The sequence below is a fragment of the Lissotriton helveticus genome, chromosome 8, assembly GCF_964261635.1.
Source record: "Lissotriton helveticus chromosome 8, aLisHel1.1, whole genome shotgun sequence".
NCBI classification, from domain to species: domain Eukaryota; kingdom Metazoa; phylum Chordata; class Amphibia; order Caudata; family Salamandridae; genus Lissotriton; species Lissotriton helveticus.
The window spans coordinates 1,523,677,367-1,523,699,240 of NC_136069.1; the positions used below are offsets into that span (position 1 = coordinate 1,523,677,367).

The 21,874-nt window shown below is 44.5% G+C and overlaps 2 protein-coding genes across 5 annotated transcripts in view; one reads left to right on the forward strand and one right to left on the reverse strand.

Annotated features, from left to right (window-relative positions):
• Positions 1 to 16,410, forward strand: part of INTS4 (integrator complex subunit 4) — a 297,022-nt gene extending 280,612 nt beyond the window's left edge. Inside the window, exons 22-23 of the mRNA XM_078658501.1 lie at positions 2,474 to 2,594; positions 15,779 to 16,410. Of these exons, the coding sequence (XP_078514627.1) occupies positions 2,474 to 2,594; positions 15,779 to 15,972 (315 nt within the window). The 3' untranslated portion in view covers positions 15,973 to 16,410. The remainder of the gene's footprint in view (positions 1 to 2,473; positions 2,595 to 15,778) is intronic.
• Positions 16,411 to 18,278: 1,868 nt separating this feature from the next.
• Positions 18,279 to 21,874, reverse strand: part of AAMDC (adipogenesis associated Mth938 domain containing) — a 228,854-nt gene continuing 225,258 nt past the window's right edge. For all 4 annotated transcript variants that reach the window (XM_078658504.1, XM_078658505.1, XM_078658503.1 and 1 more), the window contains one exon: positions 18,279 to 18,451. In XM_078658504.1, coding sequence (XP_078514630.1) covers positions 18,311 to 18,451 — 141 coding nt within the window. In that variant the 3' untranslated portion in view covers positions 18,279 to 18,310. The remainder of the gene's footprint in view (positions 18,452 to 21,874) is intronic.

Below are 21,874 nucleotides of genomic sequence, written 5' to 3' on the forward strand. Positions count from 1 at the left end.
AGAGATTGAGATCAGAGGCTTTTGGTCTCCAGCGGATACCGCTTCCACATCATCCGATTGGAGTTGCTGGTGATTTGCTTGGCACTAAAGGCTTTCCTGCCTTCCATCAAGGGGAACTTCTGCATGGTCTTACAACACCATCACTGCCATGTGGTACTGCAAACAAGCAGGGCAGGGTGGGGTCATGGGCCCTGTGCCAAGAGGCTTTATGCCTCTGGAACTGGCTGAATCACCAAGGCATATCTCTAGTGGTACACAACCTGGAAGGATCTTTCAACGCCAGCTGGCTGTGCCTAGAGAATCACGAATGGTGGCTACACTTCGAGGTTTCACATGGCGCCTTTAACCATTGGGGAGAACACTGTCTCTATCTTTTTGCTACCGCCGAGAACGTGCATTGTCCAACATTTTGCGCGTTGGAGTTCCCATGTAATTTCTCCCACAGAGATGGCTTTCAGTTGAACTGGAGCTTGGGACTCTGGTACGCCTTCCCACCACTACATATCCTGCCCACAGTTCTTAAGATCCGGAACAACAGGGCCCATTTCATCCTAGTGCCTCCAGAGTGGGCCAGGACAGTGGTACCCAGAATGTCTAGCGATGAACATCTATCCTCCGGTCCATCTGCCTCTTCGGGAGGATCCCCTGTCGCAGCTGCAGCAGCATACATATACTGCTTACACCTCAATGCTTAATGATTGAGCTGTGATGATTGGCAGCTTTTGACATTCCTTCCTAGGTTGTAAATGTCATTCTGGCAACCAGACATCCCTCCACCAGAATCATCTACGCGGGTCACTGGGAGAAATTATTCTTTATATTTAGCCCAACAAGACCTTGCTGTGGCAACAGTTAAAGGTTATGTGTCCGCCGCATCAGCTTCTCTATTGGTGCCTGATCAACCAACGTTGTTTATGTCACTTGTTGTGATTTTTGAAAGGGCTGGCCTATATGTTCTCACCAAAACCTTTTGTGATGCCCCAGTAGAACCTCAATCTGGTCCTTATATTTCTAATGTGCAGTACATTCAGGCCGATGCACATGCACAGCAGCTCCATGAGATTGCTCACATTGAAGATAGTGTTCCTCATTGCGATTATGTCAGCTTGTCACTGAACACTACTTCATTCACAGGCGTATTGGCAGCCACTGCCCGTGCAGGTAAGAGCCATGGGGCAGTGGGGCTGGGTGGGGAGGATTTCGACGGACAATGACAAGGGCAAATTAATTATTTATGTAATTTTACCTTGTCACCGTCCTTCGAAATAAACCCCCCCCCCTCACTGCTCCCACTACACTTACCTGCAAGGGCCACAGCTGCATATTGGTGCACATTTCCACATTTGTCAGTTCATTTACTGCTGACGTTCTTCACTCCTCATTTGTCCAAAGAGGAAAAGAGGCTCCATCTCCCAGACCCTAAAAGAGCTCAGAGTTTCTACAGTGATCGCGCGAAGGATCACCGGATGGATGATCAGACCTTTGTGGGTGTCTCTTGGGCGAAGAAAGGAAGAGCAGTACAGAAACAGACCATCTCCAAATGGATTGTTCTTTGTAAAAAGATCTACTATGGTCTAGCCAAGAAACAGCCTTCAGAAGGCCTGTGGGCTCATTCCACCCGAGTCAAAGCCACTGCCTTCACGCTGGTGTGCGTGGTGCCTCTTTTGGACATCTGCCAGGTTGCGATTTGGGCGTCAGTTCGCTCTGCAGTAGTGTCTGGATACCCAGGCCTGGCGGATAGGCACATTGCACGCTCAGTCCTGCAGGACTTTCTGGTCTGAGCCATTCCACAGACCCACCACCTGGGGAGGTACGGCTTTGGTATCTATTCACAATATTCGGAATCTGCAGTCAGAAATATCCATCAGAAGAACACGTTACTTACCATGGATAACACTCTTTCTGTTTCGGTTACTCTATCCAACTGACGATTCCTCACTGACCCTCCTTCCTCCCTGTTCTGTGAAATGGACTACCATGGTCCATGCTAAAAGGATTGCAACTTATGAGATCTGTAGACTGGCACAATCTAATTCCTGACGGCTCCACGTCACAGTGCAGGCAAGTATCAGAAAGAAACTTGTTGATGAGTGGAGGTGGCGGTTATATGGTAGCCCCAATATCCCTTCCGGAGCAGGACAGAGTCAATGCAGAGTCACACGACCACATATAGCTGAGCACAAGGGAATTCCTGAAAGAAAAAATCTCTGGATCTAGTCTGACACTTGGGGGTGTTCATAAGGTGAGGAATCAGAGGCAAGATAGAGTATCCACCAGAAAGATTGTTCTGAAGGTAAGTAACTTATTTGTAGTAGCTACTGTTAAGAAATACAAAATTGTTGCTCTTATTTTTACAGTTGTTAGCCTAACTTTTGAGGCTCTTGGGCAACCAAGTTTGATGGATAAATATATTAATGCACTTCTTTTTTAATAAAGTTTGAATCAGTATTTAGTACTCTTCTTTTTCTCGTAGGTTGTGTATCCTGATGGACAGGTGCAGGTGATTCACCCAAAGCCTTCAGACTTTCGAAATCCTGGTCCTGAAAGACACAGATTAATTACCCAGGTTTATCTCTCACATACAGCTTGGACAGGTACATGTTATTTGTATGCTGCATTATTAATTTTGCATTTTCTTTTTGCATTTTTTAAATATGTACTTTTTTTATTACTAATTTTGTTTGTTGCACACAAGCATCTCTTTTTTTTCTCTCGTAGTCTGAGTGGTATTTTAGAGGGAAGGCAAAAAACATGGCCACGATATCGATGAAGGCAAATATATCACTTTCATTTATTTTGCGCCGGCTTGGTGTGACATTCTATCTCTAGGGCGTCATACGACTCCAGCCGAGGGATCACTTTGCATCACTTTATATGGAGGGTTTATGGTTGCTGTCAAGAATGAAAAGGCTGTAATGTACAGCTTCCCGAGATGTCAGACCCACATGTGCAATAGTTTAAAGCTCATCAACATCTGGCAGACGTGGAAAGATTATTCCTTGTGTGAGCCATAGCACCGGCGCCTCACCTCTGAAATAGGCATGGTTAGTACTCCATCCACTTTCTTTCTGAAGCGGTGGAGTTCTTCCCGTCTCCATCCAGATGCTCAAGATGCTGATACAGGCACAAAAGCTATGAGCTCTGAAGCCATATAACCACTTGTGTTATTTGGGTTTGTGATAGCTATTTTCACATCTTTTCCCCAGACTCACAGGTTGCTTCCTCCTCTGACCATGGGTGGTCAACATTACCAGTGAAAACTGTAGCCCTCTAATCTGAACACTGCTTCAAGCATGTTCTTAAGATTTCTAGATATGGTGCCAGGCATCCTGGGGCTACAGACGTTCTTCTGCTACCCTTAGATTTACAATCGACTTCTAAAGAGTTTCTTCCAAGCTACAGCTTTGCTTTACTTGGCAGAGGTGTTTTAAGGCATAGGCAAAGTGGGCATTTGCCCTGGACCCCCAACTTCCATGGGGCCCCTGTGTAGTGAACATTCTTGCTACTGGGCCTCTGTCTGTTCTATTTCACAATCAAAACCACTCTCCCTTTGTCTATCTTCCTCTTCAGTCGACTGTCTCTCTCATCCCAGATTAATCTCAAGTATTTTTGTAGTCTTTGTCAAGAAGTTGTTCCAGGAAGGGACGCTCAACATATGCCTCGCAGAGCGCCCCCAAACTCTTTTAGTTGACACTGCAACCTGGTGTTACTCCCACAGGCCAACTTGATCTGTGAACTTAGCAAAATCCTTGCATATGCAGTTGCATAACATTCATGTGATGGGCACATCCTTTACCTGGGACTGGCAGGAGTTTTCCATTCCCCAGCGACTAGAGGCTTTTTTTTACTGTCTCCCCAGTGCAAACATATACATCTTGTTTGTGTGGTTTGTACTTTGATTGTTAACATGTAGTATGTTCTTTCACTCCAAAAGCGATGACCCTCAAAGGGACACTACATTGATTATGGTATACGTTTTGAGCTTTTATAAAGCCTTAACACTGTTGTAGCTGGAGATTAAACACTCCCTATTGGCAGGGAAGTGAACATGGACAATTACTTTTAAACTAAGCTCACACATGTTGAACAAGGATTAGAACTCTGTTCTACAAGTGCTAATGTTGCGACAAAGGGCCATATGCATCAACAACCTGATTTGCGATTCTCAAATAGCGATTTTTTAGAAATCGCTATTTGAGAATCGCAAATAGGGATGTATATACAAAATCGCAATTTTTTAGCGATTTCTTAGTATTCCTTAAGGAATACTTTCCCATTCATTTCTATGGGCCAGGAGGCCCATAGGAATGAATGGGAAGTCATTCTCAATTTGCGATTCGCAATTTGAGAATCGCAAATTGAGAATATTTTCAAGGGTGCAGGGGTGTCCCTGTTGCACCCCTGAAATTAGCATGGGTGCACATGTGGCGCACATACATATAAGGGCATGTATGTGCTTCACATTGCACTTTGAAAAATGCAAAAAAGTGCATTTTTCAAGTTGGTGGTAATTTGCGATTCCTTAAGGCAATTTGCATTTTTTTAATGCTTCTTACATTGCATTTAAGGTATCGCAAAATTTGCGATTCCTTAAATGCAATCGCAAAATAAGGAATCGCAAATGTTGCGATTCCTTATTTTGCACGCAGATTTATTTCATACATACCATTTAGCACTAATGCATTCGCAAACGCCGAAATTCTACGAATTTCGGCGGGCGTTTGCGAATGCATTAGTGCTTGATACATATGGCCCTTAGTCACTGGAACATATACATAACCCCTTTGAGAGTTGCCAAGATTATGTGGCTACTGAGTTAGTATTTGGCCCTCCTACTGTTCCGTACTTTCATATTAAAAAAAACAAATTTATGTGTAGATTTCTAATAATGTTAATAGTGTTTGCAGCCTAAGAAAATGTTCCCATATATTTAGCATTTAGTCACAACAAGAAGTCTACTTTAAATTGAATTGATCCATTATGCTTTCATCTAGAGCGCTTTACATAACTTCAAGAAACATACAATGTTATGTTGTACTGAATAAGTATCTGCAGGAAAAGCTTATGAAAATACAGTAAAGGAATTTGAAGATGAATGTTTAAATTGTACTTAGAAAAAGTTTCTCAAGCATTGGATTGTTCATAGACGTACATGCTTGCAATCATTCTCTGTCATCGAGAGGGGAGTTGCACTGTAACTCCACCCTACCAATATCAGCCACTATCTGCCTGACGGGCCCCATTAAAGTGCCACTTTAGTATCACCCTTGCCTCATTCAAAAAGATTCAAACTTCAGACAATGAGGTACATGTCTCATCCTCAAACCTGCCAGACGCCATCTCACCTCAGATTTCTACCATAAGATGTGTGGAAGTGAGACCTAGAGCTTTGCTGTCCCATCGGTTAGATGGGTCCTACTTTTATCTTAAATCTTCCAACAAATATATGAGAAGCCTTCTTACCCATCACCAGAGCATGGGCAGAAGAAAAGGAAATAGTCACCAAAAATGCTTCCACTGCTGTCTCCTAAATTGAAGAAAACAAAATCAGAGACAGTGTCGATTAAACCACCATTGACAACACCAGAGACCTACATCAACAACCAATCGACTAAAGTTGCCTAAAATAAGAAGCATGGATACTACCATCCTCAACCAGCTAAATTAGCATATGCTCAATCACCAACCTCTCTGGAGGCAGGCCCACCGGTGATGCACCCAGGTCTTAATTTGTCAACGAAATGCCCATTAATTCAGTGTTTGACCAGTCCAACAACAGAAATGCTGCTGACGAAGACCCCTGATCTATAGATGAAACCACCACTGATAAGGTTCTCGTCAAGGAGAGACACAAGGAAGAGTAAACCACATTGATGGCGCCCAGAATATGGAATGCTCTACCCCCAGAACCTAGACTTAATCCCTCTATGGCATCTTCAAAAAAAGAAGTGAAATCGCTTCTCATGGCTAAATTTACTTGAGCATGGACTACTGTTACCATGCTACCCAACGTATCTTCTACATGGATCTTTATAATGTCTACTGTCCAGCCAGGTTTCCTGGATATTGTATCTATATTATGCTTGATATATATGGAACTTTTTGTTATGTACCATATACCCATGTATCTATTATAGGATGTTTATACTATGACCAGCATTAAACTTTGTTATTTACCTTGTACCTATGTAACTAAGACTCTTACCTTGTAAAGCGCTCTAATACCTGCAAGGGTCTGGTTCGCGATATATAAAACTTTCAAATAAATAAATAAACATTGTGGACATTTTATTAGAACGTACATCACCTTATAAAATACCACCAATGCCACCAACAAAATTGCTGACAACAAAGGTCGAAGAAGAGGAGTAGTCCGAGCCAGATGATCCCTATGGAACAGCTTATTCCTGCGCAAGTAGAAATAAAAAGTCAGGACACAGGGGAAAAGCAAGGATTTTCACCACAGCAGGAACAATATTATTCATATCATCCAAACTACCTCGGATTCCAGGAGCAATGCACTAACTATGATTAAGTACAGTTGATGTATGATCCAGATGAAGAGCAGTATGATGAATCCTGTGAACAGACTATAATGCAAGTGCTGGTAGATCTAGTCAACGACCACAGGCTTATTATGAGTCTATTATACTTGTTTTCCTTATGAAACAGACCAACATCATCTGCTTAGCAGACCCAGCTTATGAAAATCCAGGAAACAATAACAGAATCCGGTACCTTTTGCTCTGTCTGAGCCTGCCATGGCAGCACCTTAAAATGCCTGCCCATCAGATCGAACGGTTCTCAGATATTTCTTCACAGTCAATACAGTTCGACACATCTAAAGGACTCCTTTTTATACAACTTCAGGAAACCATGTAGGAGACAAGTCAAAGCACTTCCTGTTGTAGATGATCTGTGTCAAGATGACATAAAATGGATGCAAACTCCAGCAACAGCAGGCACAGAATGTTGTACTAGGAATGGATAAGAAAGATAAGTCACAAAACAATACAACACTCTGTATTGTAGGTCATCCAAAGGCAAACTCAGTCATGCAGGCAGTGCAATGGAGGGTCATAAACTCTGGAACACTCTGTACTCCTCCAGATAAAGATGGCTGTAAAAGAGCGGCATGGCCTTTAACGATGTTGGGCGAGTCCGTCCACAATCCTGCAGTATCCTTTGCCATGGAGCCTCGTGTTCAGCATTCCTTCCATCATCTCATCTTTTGCAATGGTTGTGCACAGGGCAGCTGAAGTCCTTGACCTTTAGCTCCCCACCATGGAAGTCAAAACCAATGTACTTCTGGAGGTTCTTCAGCCAAGGCATACATCTGCAGAGTGTCTCTTACCATTTAATGAGGCCCATTGGATTTTTTGTTGGGGGCATAGGCCAAGCCTTACTCTAGCCCCTGTTTCAGTGCCACTGCCCTGCCTCAGGCAACCCTGCGTTTTTATCTCTGTACCTCTCACCTGAAAACTTGGTGGTGTAGGCATCTGCAAGCAAGACTAATTCCAACATGTTAGAACCGGGGTCTCTAGTTGGCAGTGGTTTGCACCCTGTCCATGTAGGGACCCTTGCTCTAGTTAAGGTAAATAAGTTACACACAAAGTATAACCCGTGCTCACCCCATTTATTAGCTTGGCAAGAGCAGTCAGGCTTATCCGCAGAGGCAATGTGTAAAGTATTTGTATAGCTTAGAAAAATATCCCGTATTTATCTGAGTAACACAAGACCAAAATGCCTAATATCAAACATGCACACATCATGTAATGGAGTTCTCAATATTAAGTAAAGTTCTAGTTCTTAGGAAATTATAGCTCTGACTGGGGCTATTGGGTTGCGCTTGACCAGGACAAATCCACAAGTTCAGTCGGACCACGAGGGCACGCAGGCCGGATACAGGGTCAGGCAGACTCGGCACTGTACCGTGGATATGTAAAAAATCAACGATGACGTGAGGCACAGGGGAGGTGAGGCATAGCGAAAGCAGGTGATGCGTCGATTCCTCATTGCTGTGCAGGGTCGTTGGCGCTCAGGACAGTGTGTTGCGTAAAGGAGGTGAGGCGTCACTGTAGTAGGTAAAGCGTTGGTTTGTGTAAGTGGTGTAGGGTCATTGAGCCGCTAACGCCCGGGGACGATGCGCGGCACAGTGGAAGTGATGCGTCGGTTGCAGGTGTGATACCTCGGTTCCTTACTGCTGTGCGGTATTGATGATGAAGTCGTGGTCAAGCCACAAGGCCTCGGTATGCAGCATCAAGGTCGAACCTCAGGGCCACACCTGCGGCGTCGGGATCTGTGCACCACGGACATCGGTGGGGCGGTGTTCAGGACTCCTGCAGTGGCAGGCCTTCGGAGGCACTGTAGCGGCATTGGAGCCTGTGGTGTAAGTCGTGGTTGTTGCATCAAGCGGCGACAACAGCTCCGGTGCAGGCAGCGGCACAGCATCAGAATTGTAAACAGGCACTGGTTTCGAAATTGCTCGCCGTCTGTTTTTTCTTGTAGCACAGAAACTCACTTCCAAGGGCCCAGGAACTGGAACCGGCACCACTTGGCAAGTAGGGCTTTCAGCAGATGAGCCCAGGTACCAAAGGTTAAGTCTTTGTTGGCCCTGAGACGTCCAACAGGAGGCAAGCTCAACTCAAGCCCTTGGAGAAACGCTAGAAAGCAGGATGCAGAGAGCAAAACAAAGTCCTCCCACTCTCAGGACAGAAGCAGCAGGCTAACACAGCAAAGCAAACCACAAAGTGGCAGTCCCTCCTGGCATCCCAACAGCTCTTTTTCCTTGCAGAATGTCCTCAGTCCAAAGGTGTTCCGAGTATATAGTGTCAGAGTTCCAGTACTTATACCTATTCTAACCTTTGAAGTAGGGAGAATTCAAAGAAATGTCTTTGTAGTGCACAAGACCATGCCCTTCCTGGCCCTGGCTCCAGACACACTACAGGGGATGGAGACTTTTTTGTGTGGGGACAGGCACATTCCTATTCAGATGCAAGTGCCAGCTCTCCCACCACTCAAGCTTAGGAACGCTCATCAGCCTGGTGATAGGCCATCAGGATATGCAGGCCACACCTCAGATCTCTTTTTGTAGGACTGTCTAGAGCAAATTTGCAAAGCCCAACTGTCGTCCAACCCAGACGTGTATTCTAGGGACAGGCAAAAGTACAGAATGGTTAAGTAAGAAAATGCTGACTTTCCAATCGTGGCAATTTCAGACCTACAATCTGAAAACCATCTTCACTAAAAGACGTGTTCTTGTTGTGAGTTCCGAGACCCCAAACTCCAATTTATTTTATCTACTCCCAATTGGAAGATACACTGGTATGAGGTTACCAGACAGCTCCAATGCTACCTATGGGAGGGATAGACCTTGCTGTAATGAAAATCTAATTTAGCAGTTTGTTTCTACCAGGACATGTAAAACTCATAAGTACATACCCTACCTCTTAAATATACTGCACCCTGCCCATACGGCTACCAAGGGCATACTTTAGGGTGCCTTATATGTAATAAAAGGGAAGGTTTGGGCCTGGCAAGTGGGTGCACTTGTCAGGTTGACATGGCAGTTTAAAACTGCCCTCACAGGCTCTGCAGTGGCAGGCCTGTGATAGGTGTGTGAGGCTACTCATGTGGATGGCACAACCAGTCCTGTAGGTCCACAAGTAGCATTCAAGTTACAAGCGGTGGGCACCCATGATGCACAGTACTAGGGACTTACTAGTAAATCAAATATGCCAATCATGGAGAAACCAATTCCCATCAGGTTTTAGACACAGAGCACTTGTACTTTAGCACTGGTCAGCAGTGGTAAAGTGCCCAGAGTCCTAAAGCCAGCAAAAAAAATAAATCAGCACACAGTCAAAAACAGGGGGTCAGAAGCAAAAAGACTGGGTAAACCACGCCACAAGATCCCAGGTCTAACTACACATTCAGATGTTCAGGAAGAGGGTTTTCTTCCCTACCAGCTTGACACTCAGTTCAGTGAATGCCATCTGTGTGCTAGACACTGTTCTCACACCCTTTGGTAGTCAGTGGCTCAGGTCCACCCAGGTGTCTCCGACGATCGCCAACCGTTCCGCACGCCAGGCTGGTTGCAATGCATCCAAGTTCACAATTTGTTGTTGTGGCTTGGCCACCACCAATTCCATCAGGCAGGCCATTGGCACCAGTGTCACCATTTGCCATCATGCTAGGCTATAGTCCACTGGTTTTTTAGGCAATGTCCAGTCATCCCTTATGGACATGCTGTTTGATGAGACTCGACTACTTGGGGGCTAGGCAGACTCCGCTTTCAAGAGGCCATGGTGCCTACCTCCCCTGCAGTCAAGGTCAATGGTTCGCCCAGTCCACTACCCCATTTGCTGCAGCCCCTTCTGTCAAACCCTTTTACCTTGCTTTTACTGGAGCACAGCCATCCAGTGTGAGGAAGGATTTGCCTATTTTGCAGACCAAAACAACGGACAGGTGGCTCCGGCAGATCATGCGATGAGGATATGCGCTATCGGTTATTCTCTCACCGCCACACCTTCAACTGTCCCTCCAGTGACTAACTGAGGAACCTCTCAATTTTGAGGCGCGAAGTTCAAGCCCTTTTGGCCAAAGAGGCTATCGGGAGGGCGTCAGCGCCAGAAGTAGGACGTGGTTGTTTTCCTGCTACTTTCTGGTGCTCTAGAATGATGGAGGTTTTTGTCCTATTTTGCCCTCTCAATGCCTTCCTCCAGAAGGAGAAATTCAAAATGCTCACCCTCGCCCAGGTGTTTTCTGCCCTCGACTCTGGAGACTGGATGGTGGCTTGGGACCTGCAGTACGCCTGTTTTCATATACCCATCCTGCAGGCCCATTGGTGTTACCTGCAGTTTGTGGTAGGACAGGAGCATTTCCAGTTTGCTGTGCTCCCCTTGGTTTTGAGCGCCCCTCGGGTGAGCACGAAAGTGATTGCGGTAGTAGCAGCACACTTCAAGAGGTCAGGGGTGCCGATCTTCACCTACCTCGGGAGCAATCTTGCCCCAGACTATGCCCACCTCCTAACATCTTTGGGTTTCACTATCCACATGGCGAAGTTACACCTGGCTCCTTCTCAGATGCTCTCCTTCATCTGAGTGATTCTGGACCAGTTCAATGTTGTGCCTTTCCCCTGTGAAAGACAGTCCAGGATATTCAGGCTATAATCCCAATCTTTAAGCCTGGGTGCTGGATTTCACTGAATTTGACTCTGAAGTTGCTGGGGTGATGGTCCCCTCCATCCTGCTGGTTGAGCATGCCAAGTTGCATCTGTGGGCTCTAGTGGGATCTGAAGTCTGAATGGGTCCAACATCAAGGGGACTTCTTTGACTATGTTCATATTTTGGAAATCATCTGCAACATTTCTCCGTTCCCCACCCAGAGTGGACAGTGGTGACCCATGCATCGCTTCTTGGTTAGGGTTGCCATCTGTGAGAGATGAAGATCAGAGACCTCCGGTCTTCAGCAGAGTCCTGGTTCAATATCCGCATGGCTTTGAAAGCATTCCTTTCGTCTGTCATGGGGAGGCTGGTTCAGGTGCTCATGGACAACAGCACCACCTTGTGGCACTGCAACAAACAGGACAGGGTGGGGTTGAAGACTATGTGCCAGGATGCCCCGCACCTCTGTAAATGGGTGGACCACCAGAGAATTTTCCTAGTGGTGAACTGCTTGGCAGCATCGTTGAATGCCAGGGTGGGGGAGCTCAGCCGTCAACGCCTTGAGGAGCACCAGTAGCAAATGCACCCAAAGGTGGCACACAGAATTTTCTGCGAATAGAGAGAAAGTTGGCTCGATCTCTTCACCACCGCTGAGAACGTGCAATGCACTTCTACGCTTTGGAGTTTTCAAGGCGTCTGTCGCTCAGAGACATGTTTGGCCTCAATAGAATGTGAAACTTCTGAATGCCTTTCCGCCAATACCATTCCTGCCCTGAGTTCTCAAGAAGATCAGGACTGACTGGGCCCAAGTCATCCCAGTGGCTCTGGATTGGGCACGGAGGGTATGCTGTTGAGAACTCCTGTGCTTGAGCATCTGTCCTCCAATCAGGCTGCCCCACCGTGAGAGCCTGTTGTTACACCAGCAGGGCAGGGTCCTGGACCCGGACCTTCACAATCTCCACCTTCATGGTTAGAGACTGTGCAGCAACAGCTGACCACATTCATCCTTCCTCAAGAGGGAGTTGATGTCATCATGGCTGTTCGGCATCCTTTACAGAAATTAAATATACCTGTTGAGACAGATTTGTGGCTTTGTGCGGTACATAGCTGATAGACTCACTCCGTGCAAAGTTAGCTGACGTTATGTTTGTGCCCACAGCAAAGACTTGCTGGGTGAGGGGCACACCAGTTAAAGGGTACCTTTTGTCTCTTTCGGCCTTTTTCTGGATGCAAGCCCAGCCTCGTTTTTTGGCTCCCATTGTTATGCTTTTTTTTAAATTGTTACAATACTTGTTACCGTCCTGTCCTTTTGTCATGCTATAGTGAGACCTTAACTTGGTCATTACATCCCTCATCTGCACTCCCTTTGAGACGCTTCACAGCTACCCCTTGTGGCTTCTCACCCACAAGATAGTGGTTCTCGTCGCCATTACATCGGCTTGTGTGTGAGTGAACTTTAAACTCTGTATCAATCTGCCATACACCATCTTTTTCCCAGACAAGCTGGTATTGCGGACGCAGGCATCTTTCTTGCCTAAAATTGTGATGCCATTCCACGTCACTCAGAACATCACCTTGCTGGCATTCTTTGCTCCGCCTCGGAAGAGAGACTCCATCACTTGGATCCCAAGAGAGTGCTGAGCTTGTACATTGATCTACCAAAGAACAATGGGTGGACTATCATTGCTTTGTGGGGTTCTCTGAAGCAAACAAAAGGCAAGGATTGCAGAACAAATTACTTGCCTTCTATATCGTTCTGTGTGGTAGAGACTCTATCTAGCTGCAGATTCCTCACCAACCTACCATCCTCCATACTCTGTGATTGGACTTTATCCATTAATAAGATCCCAAATCCTGGAATCTCCACACTGGTCACACCAATTTACTTTGGGGGTCTGCGTCTTGGGGCGCAGACACTCGAAAGCAATTGATGTGAACATGTGGAAGTGGCACCTATATAGGATGCGCATGTAATTTCCATTACAGAACAGCGTTGGTGCTGAGCCTCAGGGTGCCATCTATCGACCCACAAAGGTACTGCTGAACCTTTTCTGGATCCAATCGGACGCCTAAGCAATATTCAAAATGTGAGGAATCTGTGGCTGGAAAGTCTTTCTACTAGAAAGATTCTTACCAAAGGTAACTAACTTGTTAATCTGCAGCCACACATGCTACGAACTGAAAAAGCTACTTACCCTTGAGGAATCTGTAGCGTGTAGTGCTGTAGATTCACATGCACCTGCACCTGCCCTCCTCACCGGATTCGCATGCATTTGACAAACCATTTCATAACCACTATATTTAATCGACATTGTGATAGCTCACCATACTTTAACATTCACTCCACATACAGCCTCTGACCTGCTGTGCGTAAAACAATCTAACATGAAGTCTGCACGCTTGTGCAGTGTACACTGAGAGGAGTCGTCAACACTTCTTGTAAGTAGAGAGACTTCTTTGAAGAAAAACATGTTGCAACCGTTTGAGCCAAAAACTAGATGGCCTGAGTATGCTAAGCATGTGAATCTTCAACACTACACTCTAGAAACAGTTGGCTACACAGTAAATAAATATATTTGTGTTTTTCTTTGCCCTGCTACTTTTGCGGCCCATTTGGAATTCCAATAGCCAGCATTATGACTACTAATCCACCGAGAGACTCAATCCAGACATGAATGCATGATGTTAATGTGCAGAGCAGGCGTGCACAGCACCTGCAGGAAAATGTGCCGTTGCTTGTCAAATCCTGGAGTGGCTTTGAATTCTTGCCCAGAAACCACGCAAGGATGACACTCAAGTAGGGTCTCCTAGTGCCAGGCCCATGGGGCTGCTTGAAGGATGCAGGAAGCTGGATTGGCCTGTGCCCTCATGGAGCAAACCACCCAATTGTGCTCCAGCCCCTGATTGTGTGCTAGAACAGAACGCGTAACACAGCACACAGTCCGGAAAAGTGAAGGACCCCAGCAATCAAGGACTAACTTATTCTCATTCTTGGGATGTAGAACAAAGGCTAGTGCCCAATAATATCAGTTACTGTCAGTCTCCCTATAGTCGGGTTCAAGGGTCTGTAGCAGTCTTTGGGAGGCCTCAGGACTCTGCTGGGGTAGCATCAAAATCTATGTGAAGCACATAAAACGAACCAGGGAGTATGAAGACCACTTTGCAAACAGGGCCAGCAATTCTTTATACAGGGATTCTGCTGCAACTGGCTTCACATGCTGGGACCTTCCCCCTGTCACTGCGCACCTGAATGGGTCTCACATTTTACCCTGTCAGAAAATCTTTGGAAACGTTTTTGCTTGTGTATGAATATGAGATTTCTATGGCATGAACCTAGCTAAATGGCAGAGGAGCACTGTACAGAGTCAAAGACCAGCATAAAGTCAAGAAGTGAGAGGAGACGTAGCCAGGCTGTGGAAGGTTAATGTCTTGTGATGGAGTCTTCTCTAAAAACTTCTCGAATTGGAGCAGTGTTGGGACATTCCTGATGAATATGAGGTCCATGGATGGAAAAGACCTTCTGTACTGTTAACTGTTTCATACTTCTTGGCACCTTTCCCGATAAGTCAACACCCATGGCCTATCTTGTCTACCAGTTGATGACTTGCACACTAAGGTAGCAATTGCTCATCCAGAAGGTATCCTTGTTCATGAGGTCATGGCTTAGGCAGCTTTGATAGCTTTCTGGTGATATCTATTGATTGTCATCTAATGCAACCGTGTAACCTGCTCCTGCACTTCTAAGGACGATTCAGTGGACGTCATCACAAGTTCAGCCTCCTGTGAACTTCTGGAGATTGATGCAATAACCTTGCCCCGAGTCTGGAGGGAGTGGTACCAGTTCTTGTGGGTGCCCTTTTATGCTTATAGTCTTAGATCTTTGTTTGGACCACCCTCCCTGTCTCGATCTATATGATTTCTGTGGTTGGAGAGAGGACAGGGCTAAGGTGCAACAAGATATCTTGTACACCTAAACCAGTTACTGTTGATGCGCAAGTGCTCCTCTAGCAATTCTCATACTAAGTTGTGGCATCTCATGAGTTTGGAAGATCCTGGGACTAAGGGCAACCAGCACAAGGCTAACTCTTGTGAATTGTTCTCTCAGGTGACAAGGCACTCTGTGGGAAGATGAATAACCATCAGACAATTGTTATGGGAATTAGTAACATATATCCAGACTAATCGTAAGTAGGCCCCGGCGTTTACGCTACATAATCTCATAAAATTTCCGGTATTTCACGTTATGCTTGTTACAGATTATGCCACTTGGTGTGATTGAAATTTTGTTTGGGTAAAAATTGTATTGCAGGAGCTTGGAAACAAGCAGAATGCAAACGACTGTCGTTGACGTCAAGTGCAATTTAGCACTTTTTTGGACGCAAGAATGCATTTTGCACCAAAAATAGTGCAAAATGCCAAACCAGTATTTTGACTTATAACACTTACTTCTATGGGCATTTCACGTAATTCATGCAAAAGAAATGATTTGAATGTTGCCCAAGTAGGGGATTGAATTGTCCTGCTTTTCGACTGACCTTTTGTTTATTAATGGTTCATTAAGTATCGAAGTGGTTAATAAGACTTATTTAATTTAAATTTTGTCTTTTCTGCAGAGCCCTGCCAGATAGAAGTGAGACTGCTGTTAGCGTACAGCTCTAGTCGAAGCAAAGCATCGAACAAAGTCTTAAAATCAGCATGGAATGAGAGTACAGAGGTCCTTCCACAGCCCGACAGCTGCATCGAAGGAACAATACCATTCAGCAAACCGGCCAAAGTGTACATAATGCCTAAACCTGCCAGGCGGTGAGGCCTCCAACATGGACACAGCTATGAATTCTGTATCTCGAGAAAGTAGAGGATATTGGGCTCCAGAAAAATCTCCACTTGAGACTCTGATTATAGAGAGAGTAAATATGGAGCTGACCAGGACTTTTGAAGACCAGATAAGCCTGTCCCACACCGTATCAATAAAGTGCTCTTTTTTCAAAATCCTCTCTTCAATTAGACTTTTGAATTCAGATAGGTATTTCAGCAATGGAAGACTCTGAAATATTGAAGCACTTGTTTTTAGCTCTCAATTCCTTTGCGGTTTTAGTTTGGTTAATGAAATGCTATCATACTTCCAGCATCAAAGTATCTCCATAGCGAGATTTTAACATACGAGGTATACGTGACACTGGTTTTGAAAATCCACTTTGGAACGTTTTTCCATAACTCAGATGTATTGTAAATTATTTTTCATGAATTGTGTTGTACGACTGAAATTTTTTTACATCCGTATTGGGAATTGAATGGATAACGAGTCTCGTATTTCCTTATTTGTATGGCATCTTTTACAGCGGTTCATATATGTATGCAAGTATCTTCTTTCACAATACACAACAAAACTAGAAACCATTAAATAGGAAAAGTGCTGCTCGTGATGCTTGTTAAGACAGAAGTGGATTGAAATAATACCATGCATTAAGCTGCTGGTCCGATGGGCAAACTATTTTTATTTCCTCTCACAGTTGCAACATTTGCAGCTGCCTAGCTCCATAAATATATTCAGTTTTTTTGATTTGTAATGAGTTTAATATATTACTGGTTGTAATCACTTTATCTGGATCACCGATGGAAAAGCAAGAAGGTAACATAAACCGAATTTTTGTTAGTCAGATAAAGTTTGGTATCATACAGCCTTTTTTTATTAAACAGAATGGCGAAGAAAAGCCTTTTTAGCCACTTGAGTTTTGAGGAAGATGGCTGCATGCTTTAGAATGGAAAACAATGAAATTACCACACCCTCGGAACAATTTTCCAATAGAACCTGTGTATGAATTCAATATACTGCTGTGTCAGAGGAATTGAAGCTACTTCTCACAACGGACGTTTCATGGAGATGGCTTAAACAGAATAGCCAACGACGTGCATATTTATATTCTGAGGTATCGAGTCAGGCTTGCCTCTATGCTCTGAGATACATAAGAGGTAGGTCAAAGATGCTCAAAACAGAATACAGTATGTTATAAGAACATAACAATCTGAAAACAAAAGGGTGTCAAAATCACGCCTTTATATGTTTACAGTTTTGGCAATAAAACAAATTAATAATATCCACAGTTGAGCAGGGTCACTTACACGAGGAGTAAAAAAACCTTCTGAAATTCTTAACTTACTATACAGATTTCCATGCACTTATTTGCCTCAACACACTGTGCAGTAAGAGTGATGTTTAACTGGCAGTTGGTGTTATTTCTAAGCACAGTAAAATAACGACCCAGATCTATTTAACGTTTTCGTTGTTGCAAAGTGATGCAAAACGCAGCAATGCTCATCTTTTGTACGCACTAAGTATTTTACATCGCAAGTTGACGCTTATGCCCTGCCTGTTGTTTCGTTGTGCAAATAGGCCATGTCCAGAGAGGGAAGCCTCTCCCCCCCTCCCTTCATCCCACAAAAATGGGTTTTGGAGCAAAGCCAGTCCTATTAAAGTAGCTGGATCTGTTGGTTTTTTTTTTAAACCAAATTCTGACTCCAAGTTATCCAGGTACAAAAAGGAGGCCAAGCAGTAGATTACCAGATACACCTATGTGTTTTGTGCTTCACCATGAATCACACATTTTACACGAGTGGCTGCAGTCTACACATAGGAATTTGTATTGGAGGGTGTACCTTGGTGACCATTCCACTATAGTGCGAGGCCAAGAGTCGTGCACAGTAGCCATTTACAGTGTGAGCACCACTGATGTCATTCGTTGCAACTCTTGCAGTATCTGCTACTGTGCAAATTTCTTTTTTTTTTTAGTTCTTCACAGAATGCAACACTGCAATATTTCATGCAGTACTCCTTTTTGTACAGAGTAGTAAATCGGGGACCAAGTATTTTTATTCAATGTATTGGCACTCAGTTAATTGCCATTTAAAGGATGAAAGGCTATATTGGTTAGCAGCATGGACATTTCTTAAAGTTTATTGTCAGTCACCCATCTTTTTTTAATTAGAAATAATGCTCATCTGTATCTTATAGTTGTTGAAACCTTCAACAATATGGGATGTCATGCCCAAATTATTTTCTCTGCTCTCTGATGACTGCTATTGCTGGGCAAAAGCTCAAACAAAAATTAAAAAAAGTGCCCGAAGAAAGCGCTTTATTTTTGGTAGGATCAGCAAGTTGAGTGGAAGACTCCCCCAACTTTAACTCCCTGGGCAGCCAGGGCATTATACTCCTTCACTGCCTTTTCAGTCTGGAGGACCACCGCCTCAATGCCATTCTTCTTCAGGTACTCCACTGTTGAGGAGGGGACCTGAAAGAAAAGAAAAATACTATGAAAGACATCACAGAAGAACAGCTGCTTACTGTGTTGTTATTTATTTATTTAAAGTAATCAAAAAACACTATAATACATTAGATTGGCACAGAGGCTCCGTGATCATTGCCCGAGCCAGTTGTCAAATAAAGACAGTAAAGAAAACCATTGTATGAATACAATGATACAAGTTGTAGGTGACGTAATGGAATACACAAGTGCACACACATTATGAAAGACTGCTAGTCTTACAATGAAATATTCAGATAAGCTCTTGGTTCAGATCATAGGACGGTATTCAAGGAGTTTGGCTGCATGGTAATTGCACCTCATTTCTGTTGGCTGTAATAGCCAACCACTGAGGTGGAATTAATTGATAAACTTACTCATCAATCCACTCTACTCTCGGTCATGAGCCATATTACAGAAAGGTTGCAGTGCTTAAAAACCGGGTCAATTTATTTTACCGCTTATTTGATAGGGAACGGGTCTAACAAATTCTCCAATCCATAATAAACATGTTCGCACTAAGGCAAAACCAATACCCTTTTTTTAAGGGACCACTGATAACCATACATCACACTTTGCATATAAATCATTTACATATGTGACTTAGAGATTAACACAAAAAAGTCTTTAGTATTTTACAAAGAAATAAGGTACACTGATCAAGCCATTTCTGTAATTTAAAAAAATGGCACCAAATTAATTTGCCTCGAACATAGCCCCATATTTCACTCTTCAAAAGAAAAGCATGTTTCTATTTCTTATTAAGTAAACACAACAAAAACAGAATTCAATCAGGTTTCCACCTTTTTAGGTTTTGCCTGGCGAAAAGATGCGCAGAAAACCTGATGAGAACTGTAGTGTGGGTTTGGGTCGGCCCTCGTCATTCATTGGCTGGCTCCATAAATGGAGCCTAGCCATTGGACGAGGGGCCTGTCCGTCAATGCCGGACCAGATTCGGGGGCGTTCCCGAGATTCTTTGGCTTTTGCCGACGTCACGCGACGTCAGCCGAAAGCCGGGAACGCCCCCGAATCTGGCTTTACTCTGTGGGCAAACACGAGGAATTGTTCCTTTCAGGTCATTTGCTTTCATTGCCCCCAGGCTATTGGGATTCTGCGGTGGTTTCAGCGTGCCGGAGCTTTTGTCAAAATGTTTCTGCTGAGTTGCTTTGTGCCGCAATTTCTTCATATAATGATCCTGTTGAGTGGAAGAAATGGCTCCGAAATGATAGGTAATCTCGCGCTTAATTTTCTTTTCTACCCGAGTCCTGCAAGTGACTTGGCTTGCAGGGTTGCGGCGCCTCGCCTCGCCTCTCGAGTTCAGCGGGGGCAATGGATGGCTTCTCCTTCTCGTCGGGGACTTTCTGCGTCTCGGTTTCCCACAATTTCAACTGTATGGAGAAATGCTGACGAGAGAGTAAATTGTAGTGGGCTGCCTGTGTTAATCGTCGGGGTAATTCGAGGCTTGTGTATAAGGAGCCGGGCATATTTGTACACCGCCTCTGGCCGTTTCCGTGCTTATATTATGATATATTTAAATTCTAGAGGACCCCATTACTGAAGCCTGGGACTCCAGGCTCCTATGTATGTCCGAGTCTTCTGTACACAAGAACCGCAACATCATGATTTTGTTTTTCAGCTGCGCTGTTGCTGTTCTGAGGTTATTTAATTTATAAAATATCATTTCATACAAGAACTGCGGCTTCTGTTCTCTGCCCGTATGTACGTCAAAGGCTTCTTTCTAAAAGGAGATACAAATCATGGCTTTTAATAGCGCCTAGTGAAGGGTGGCGCACTTACATTGTTGAATATATCTTATAACTAAATCTTCGATACGGAGCGTTAGACATCAGCCCCTTTGTAACTGGCTGATGCGTGTGTATACAGGAGCAAACACATACTTTTAAAGCGCCTTACGAGATTGGTGTGCTTATATTTTACCGAAAATTGACATTACTGAATATTTATATTTATAATTTCACACCAGAGCAGGAGCGTCTCGTCTGAACCCAAAAACATGGCTTTTAATACAGCACCGTATGGAGGTCGGGAGTGTAACATTATAAAAAAAATAGGTAAATTATAAAATAATCCACATAAGCCGAGGGTTGGACCACAACACGATGCCTTTGTTTACTAGAGACCAGAAAACATGGCTCCACATAGCGCCTTATGGAGGTTGGTGCATTTATTTGACTGAATATTGAAATTCTAATTTCATAAACTGCGACGTGCGCACTTATTGGGATGTGTTTGTTTAAATATAACCAGTCTTTTCTAAACTCATCTATACGTTGTTGACTTTAGTAACGAAGAAGATTCAGAGTGCAGAGGCAGATTCAGAGTGCAGAGTCAGAGTCAGAGTGCAGATTCAGAGTGCAGATTCAGAGGCAGATTCAGAGTGCAGAGTGCAGATTCAGAGTCAGAGTGCAGAGTCAGAGTCAGATTTCAGATTCAGAGTGCAGATTCAGAGTCAGAGTGCAGATTCAGAGTGCAGATTCAGAGTCAGAGTGCAGATTCAGAGTGCAGAGTCAGAGTGCAGATTCAGAGTGCAGATTCAGAGTGCAGAGTCAGAGTGCAGATTCAGAGTCAGAGTGCAGATTCAGAGTCAGAGTGCAGATTCAGAGTCAGAGTGCAGATTCAGAGTGCAGAGTGCAGATTCAGAGTGCAGAGTCAGAGTGCAGATTCAGAGCCAGAGTGCAGATTCAGAGTGCAGATTCAGAGTGCAGAGTGCAGATTCAGAGTGCAGATGCAGAGTGCAGATTCAGAGTGCAGATTCAGAGTGCAGATTCAGAGTGCAGATTCAGAGTGCAGATTCAGAGTGCAGATTCAGAGTGCAGAGTGCAGATTCAGAGTCAGAGTGCGGATTCAGAGTGCGGATTCAGAGTGCGGAGTCAGAGTCAGAGTGCAGAGTCAGAGTGCAGAGTCAGAGTGCAGAGTCAGAGTGCAGAGTCAGAGTGCAGAGTCAGAGTGCAGAGTCAGAGTGCAGAGGCAGAGTCAGAGTGCAGAGTGCAGATTCAGAGTTCGGAGTGCAGATTCAGAGTGCAGATGCAGAGTGCAGATTCAGAGTGCAGATTCAGAGTGCAGATTCAGAGTGCAGATTCAGAGTGCAGATTCAGAGTCAGAGTGCGGATTCAGAGTCAGAGTGCGGATTCAGAGTGCGGATTCAGAGTGCGGATTCAGAGTGCAGAGTCAGAGTCAGAGTGCAGAGTCAGAGTGCAGAGTCAGAGTGCAGAGTCAGAGTGCAGAGTCAGAGTGCAGAGTCAGAGTGCAGAGTCAGAGTGCAGAGTGCAGATTCAGAGTTCGGAGTGCAGATTCAGAGTGCAGATGCAGAGTGCAGATGCAGAGTGCAGATGCAGAGTGCAGATTCAGAGTGCAGATTCAGAGTGCAGATTCAGAGTGCAGATTCAGAGT